We start from the raw sequence: 6,833 nt of genomic DNA, 5'->3' as shown, positions 1-6,833 counted from the left end.
CGTCCATCATGGAACTGTTCTTCCTTTTTGAACAAGGAGAGCCAGGGGTTCCTTTTGCTTTGGACCTCTCCAATGATGTAGCTCATCTTCCTCCTGGGTTATAGCTGTCTAGAGCTCTGCTTCCTTGTTCTGGTCTCTGCCCTGACAGCTGTAATATCAGGTCCAGCCTCAGGACCCAGCCCAGTGATGGACCTGGAGTAGGGAGCTGAGTATTTACTCTGAACTGAGTCCATTTCAGTGACTCTCTGCTGGATTTTGGGAGCTTCTCAACATCTGGGTAACTTTTCTTGTCACCCTTGGATATCTAGTTGGTTTGGACTTTGAAGAAGCGTCAGGTAATTTTAATAGCTGAACATGATTAGGAAGGCAGATCTTGCTCAGGGGAAATGCTGAAATTCCTGTGCTTATTGAAATATTTTTCATTTGTAACTTTTATATACTTATCAATTATAAATCAGCAAGCAGATGAAGAATCAATTTACATTTGGCATTTACATTAGTGTCCTTAAAAATCAAGAAATAAGACGCTTATGGAATACCTGAGTATTTTGTTTTATGGTGTCAGTTTCCTGTATGGGGTTTCTATTTTTTTAATCTTGAGCCATATGGAGGACATTTGCTCAACGTGCTTATTAAATTTTTATATTTGCACCACTTGTACAAACTGCCTAGGAATTATTACAACAGAACTCCAAAGACAGGAGTCTTTGGACAGGCACTTGTTTTTTCTTTCTTTTTTTATTGCTTTCAGAAAAATCTTTTGAAAGGGGACATCTCTCACAGCCCAACTGAAAACTTGTTCACCCCACTGTGTACCCTTCTGTTACCATTCAAGGTAGAAATGCTCTCACTAAACTGTACCCTATTGTGAACACTTGTGACTTCTGGAAGGATGTGAAAAGAAAGAACCCTATGACTGCTTTATGTACATGTTATTTGGAGTGTCATGTAAAACATGGCGTTCTGGCCTTTTTCTGAGAACCCATAGGGAATGGCTGAGGATCTAGTTCAGTGGTAGAGAATTTGGATAACACATGAAAGGCCTTGAGGTGAGCCACTGGAATCATGAGAACCCACAGGAGACATTTCTCTCTCCTCTCGTTTAGAGAAAACTTAAGACCAACATATCCAGGACCATTCTGTCACAAGGATAACTGGGTATGACTTGAGATGGGGAAGACGCCTCATTACCAATCCTCCTCTCAAGAAGCATGCTGAATATGATTGAGAAGAACAGAAACCACTCGGCGTGGCAGTGACGGTGCTAAGAATTAAGGAATGTGTTTAAAACCAAAACACTTAGTAAATTCCCCTTAGGGTAGGTTGGCTGGACTTTACTGGAGACTGTGGTAGAAATAGTCTTGGGATAATGACTGGGAAGCAGAACCCTGAAGGAAGCCTTCTTTCTTACCTCTTCTTCATACAGTTCCTCTGGAAGTGAACATGGAGGAGGACATGTCTCCTTCAAAGGGTGGCAAGAGGCAGCTTTGCCACAGCATGCATAGTCCCTCTCCTTTTTCCTCTCTCATTTAAAAGTATTTATTTTTTTTCGAGTGTATGGGTGTGTCTCTCTGCCTGTATGTATGTATGTATGTATGTATGTATGTATGTGTATCATGTGCATACCTGGTGCCCTCAGAAGCCAGAAGAGGGCACTAGATCCCCTAGAACTGGAGTTACAAGTGGTTGTGAGGTGTCTGACGTGGGTGCTGGGAACTGAACTCTGGTCCTCTGCAAGAGCAGCAAGTGCTCTAAACACAGGGCCATCTTTCCAGCCCCAGATCTGCATCCCTTAATCTCTCTTGTCTTTGTGGAAATGCTTTCTGCGGTTTACTGTCTGAGCAATGACTCTACCTTGTATTTGTGCTCACTGGGACTTCCAGCCTAGTCAGCTGTGGTTTTCTCTCGGAGGTGGATGAAACAGCTTAGAGGCAAGAGCTCATGCCTACCTGTGGACTGGCCTCACTCTTTGCCTCATTTTGTGGTCTAAACTTCATTTTATTTCCTCATTTTCCCTCCATATTTCATCATGCCATGCAGTCCATGTTTTTTCAGAACTCTTCAGAGTTTCTTGCCCCCCTTGATGCCTTAACTTTCCATCATTTTTACATTTTTTTTTTTGAGTGAGGAGGTACTCTTACCCCTAGCAAACATGTGGAGGTCAGAGGACAACTTACAGGGTTGGTTCTTACCTTAGTCACTGTTGTATTGCCGTGAAGAAACACCAAGACAACTTATAGAAGAAAGAGTTTATTGGGGGCTTGCTTACAGTTTCAGAGGGTGAGTCCATGACCATTGTGGTGGGGAGCACGGCAGCAGGCAAGCAGGCATGGTGCTGGAGCAGTAGCTGAGAGCTTGCATTGGATACACAAGTATCACACACACACACACACACACACACACACACACACACACAGAGAGAGAGAGAGAGAGAGAGAGAGAGAGAGAGAGAGAGAGAGAGAGAACTGGGACAAGCATAAGCTTTTGAAAACTCAAAAACCATCCAGTGACACACCTCCTCCAACAGAGGCCACACCTCCTAATCCTTCCCAAACAGTTCCCACCAACTGAGAACCAAGCATTCAAATATATGAGCCTCTGGAGGCCATTCTCATTCAAACCAGCAAAGTCCTCTCCTCCTACCTTGTGGCTTCTGGGGATTGAACTTAGGCTGTCAGTTAGCAAGAGCCTTTACTGGTTGAACCATTTTCCTAGTCTTTAACTCTTAAAATATTTATAGAGGTGTTTTATGCAATGACCTTCCTTCTCCTCCTTCTCTGCCTTCCTACTTCCCTTATGAGTAACTTTATATGAACCAAAACAATTATTTCAGATCCTATACAGTAACAATTATCAATCTTCGTTTTAAAGCTGGTTTCCAGTGTTGTGGCTCTGCACATATTGACAAGGTAACCAAAGGAATATTTTTGAATGAAGAGTCATAATACACCTGGTAGCCTGGAACCCTCAACGCTCAGCTACATAATAAAGGCCATATATAGGTATCAAAGAATGCTGATTACATATAGAATCTAAAACCACCAGGGAATAAAACCACACTGAGCTAGACCATAGGCTCAGCCCGAGACCTCTTCTATGTGTGTGTGTGTGTGTGTGTGTGTGTGTGTGTGTGTGTGTGTGCGCACGTGTTTATCTAAATTGTTCAATATATAATGAGTATGAATCACTTATAATATGGCTAGTAATGAGCTAGTCATTGGCCTTGAGTACCTACTTGTATTTGTATTTCCAAGTGCCTACCAGGCATTTCCAATGAGACAATCCAATGGAACTTTAAACCGAACATCTCTGGAAACACTTACTCCTGCCCCATGTGTGTTCTTCTAGTGCCCTGTTTCAGTCATTGACATTGACATTCGGGTGTCTCCCTATTGGGAACCCTATCTTTAGCTGGTCATCCAACTCCTGCTTAGGTCTGAAACCTCTTTTGAGTCACTGACTCTGAAGTTATTTCAGGTATTTCTCTAGTTATGTGGTGTGTCCTTTGGGATGTGGGTATATATGTGTGTGTGTGTGTGTGTGTGTGTGTGTGTGTGTGTGCATATATATGCATATATATAAAACGATTTGGGGTTTGTGACTTGGATATTGGATATTATAGTTTATCTTTATTTTTATATTTTTCTGCCCTTTAAACATTCCTGGCTTTTATGGTGTTCATATAAGTCTCCTCCTCTCCCTCTCTGAGAAAGAGACAGGCCTCAAACTCAGTATGTGAGGATAGAAAGATGACTCACTCACTTGTTAAGCATGCTTGCTGCTCTTGTAAAAGACCCGAGTTCGGTTCCCAATACCCATGTCAGATGGTTCACAACAACCTGCTAACACAGCTCCAGGGGATCTGATACCCTATTCTGGCCTCCTAGGCTACCGTCCCCCCCTGCTCACACTCAAACACATCTTTCATTATGTACCCAAGGATGACTTGGAACTTCTGATTCTCTTGCCGCCGTTCTTGAGTGCTGAGAATACAGATGTGTGCCACCATGCCCAGTTTTCTGTGGTGCTGATGACTGAGCCCAGCACTTCATGTGCACCAGGCAAACAGTCCATAGCCACTGTACCCACGAATTTCTAGTGGAGTCCGTAATTAAAAGGGGCTGCAGATGGTCAGTGTTGATTACTTCAGTCTGTAATTTTGCATGTCATCTGTCTTCTTTTCCTGTCCCTCACGCCCTACACCAAACAGCTGGTCATGCCCCTCCCTAGCCGGAAGAAACCCTGTTTGATCCAGGTTATTTGTGAGATAAAGCCTACCCTCCCCCCTAGAGAAAGAGGATGGAGCAGCATGTGTTGGGAAGCTGCTCTCTAAAGTTTTGGGGTTTCACGGTGCATGCGGGAAGGCGGAACGTAGCCTGTTCTTCTCACCTTGGGGTCAGATGGCACAGTTTAAACTCTGTGCCTACCATTGGTGACGTAGGGTACATTTCTTACTGTCTCCATACTTGGACTTCCTACCTACAGTAATGGACACAGTAATAGTTGCTTTATAGGATAGTAAAATAGCACGTTGGGTACTTGGGGTCAGTAGGTTAAACGATGAATTGGTGGTGCTTTACACTTGTGAAATTCTGAAGCCTTTAACCAGCCTTAGACGGCCTCCCACTGGCGGGGTATTGCTATGGCTTGCAGTGATCCCCCCAAATCCTAATGTTGGAAGTGTAATTCCCGACCCAACTGTCGGAGGGAGGGGTCCCTTAGTGTGGCAGCCCACAAAGGTTTCCTGGTGAGATCTGAGCTTGCTTTACACAGCAGGGCTGCATCAGGGGGATGGCTTGACCACATGTGTGGTCACCAGGTGTCTGGGATGGTCTGCACTTGGCCGTGCGGGGGGCAGCGGGGGGGGGGGGGTATCTTTTGCTCCACCCCTTGGCATTCTTTTAAAAGCCCTTTAGTAGAGACAGAAGGGGCTGGTGGGTTTTGACTCAGGCCCTCCCGAGGCTATCCTATGTTTCTAACTGTCTCTCTCCTCTATATTTCTGTCTATATACTTCTCACTTCTCCCTCCTCAAGAGTACCCTGGGGGAAAAAGAGAGAGCCGGTCTTCCTCAACCTGGTAAGCAGTGATTGCCTCCTGAGGCTCCCGCCCTTTGCGAGTCATCAGTGAAGGTTCTTGCCCAGTAGGTTAGCTGCCTCGGCGTTTGGTTGTTGCAAACACAAGTTCAGCTCCCTCTTGCTCTTGTGTCTTCGTTTTTTTTGTCCTTGTGCCTTCCACCATGACCTGCGGTGGTAGCACGAAGGCTTGGACGTCGCAGCCGTGTGCCTACTTCCTAATCCATGATCAGTCTCAGCCACTCCGTAACATTAATAAAACAGAAAGCACAAGTGGAAACGTGCTTAGTACATCTCAGGTCGAGCAGATTCCTTGAAAGAAATGACAAGCTGAGATGCGACCTGAGTGGGAGTCTTGACGGCAGTGACAATGTGCCCTGGGGTAGAGTGAGAGAGCTGGGAGGGAGGAGGGAGGAGGGAGGAGAGAGGAGGGAGGAGGAGGGAGGAGGGAGGAGGCAGATTTGAAGCCAACTTCTTCTCTCTTTTGTGATGATACTAAGCACCATGGTATAGCAACCAGCTTTATTTCCATAAACTAGCAGTCATACAAAGACCCCCCCCCCACAACACTCAGAAAATGAACGCAGCGCCTTTTTTATACATACAAACAGTTATAAAATGTTTATTACGTAAGAGCTGTGTTTCATTTACAATATATTATATTGCTTCCATCCAATGAAAAGACTTCATACATTATATTCCTTATTTCGTTGTGTTTACAATATATTATATTGTTTAAATGCCACTAACACAGTGTAATTTTTTTTGACTTTGTTCCCCCTCAAAACTAAACTGTCTAAGATAATAGCAGGGGTGAAATAATATTGTATGCACCTCAAGATCAGGGAGGGCAATTGAAATATCAATTAGACAAATGTCCAGATATTTGACAATAAAGTTTGAAATCCTGTAGCTTCAACACTATTAACTGCTTTATCTAAACCCTTGTGATTTATGTATCATACTCACTTTAGCCTCTAATCTCCTCCACCCTAACACCACAAATGTGTTGGAATTTTGCAAATATCTGCCAACTACACACCCAAAAGACAAATTTTTAACCTGACCAACTGACGTAAGATCTGTTCCGAAGGACTGAAAGAGGAAAATCTATACCATCATGCTAGACATACTTAGAAAACCTTAAAGGAAGAGTAAATATCAGCCCAGGGATTTATAACGAAGCTAATAAAATTCAGGCCAGTATTCTAAAGTGTAATGAGCATCATTTGAACATTCAACACATGAAAGGCTAACCAAGGCTATGAACTTGGTGTAACTCGAACCGTTTCGGCTGGTGGAGTTCACCAGATGTAATTGGATTCAGGTGGATCCCGCCGCGCCTCGGCCTTTTTAAGTGAGGGCGTTCGCTGCTCCTGCCTGGCGCCTGCTGGCCTCGGGGCATGCATGAGGCTGGCTCCGTACCCTGCAAAATTATTCACAGCTTAGAAGAAAAGAAACTCCAAGAACGGGCCCTTCAGATTCTTCGTTAACCGTTCGAAGGAAACCATTTTCCCTTATTTTAACCCTGAGTGAGACCGTAGTGACCACACAGGGCTCTCTGAATAAATGGCGAGTGACAGGTTCGAGTCTCTGTTTACTAAAAGCCCATTTTGACTTACTCCGCTAGATCTGTTTTCCATTGGACTTGCCACTCACTATGTATTTTGTATTTTGGCTGTGTAGGAAGTCTCTCTCTCTCTCTCTCTCTCTCTCTCTCTCTCTCTCTCTCTCTCTCTCTCTGTCTCTGTCTCTGTCTG

General features: G+C 44.3%; 1 protein-coding gene across 1 annotated transcript in view; it reads right to left on the bottom strand.

Annotated features, from left to right (window-relative positions):
- Positions 1–5,664: 5,664 nt before the first annotated feature.
- Positions 5,665–6,833, bottom strand: part of Wif1 (WNT inhibitory factor 1) — a 65,902-nt gene continuing 64,733 nt past the window's right edge. Inside the window, exon 10 of the mRNA XM_052753777.1 lies at positions 5,665–6,499. Coding sequence (XP_052609737.1) covers positions 6,378–6,499 — 122 coding nt within the window. The 3' untranslated portion in view covers positions 5,665–6,377. The remainder of the gene's footprint in view (positions 6,500–6,833) is intronic.

The sequence above is a fragment of the Peromyscus californicus genome, unplaced genomic scaffold, assembly GCF_007827085.1.
Source record: "Peromyscus californicus insignis strain IS unplaced genomic scaffold, ASM782708v3 Scaffold_24__1_contigs__length_46423439, whole genome shotgun sequence".
Lineage (NCBI taxonomy): Eukaryota > Metazoa > Chordata > Mammalia > Rodentia > Cricetidae > Peromyscus > Peromyscus californicus.
This window is presented reverse-complemented; position numbering and strand designations above follow the sequence as displayed.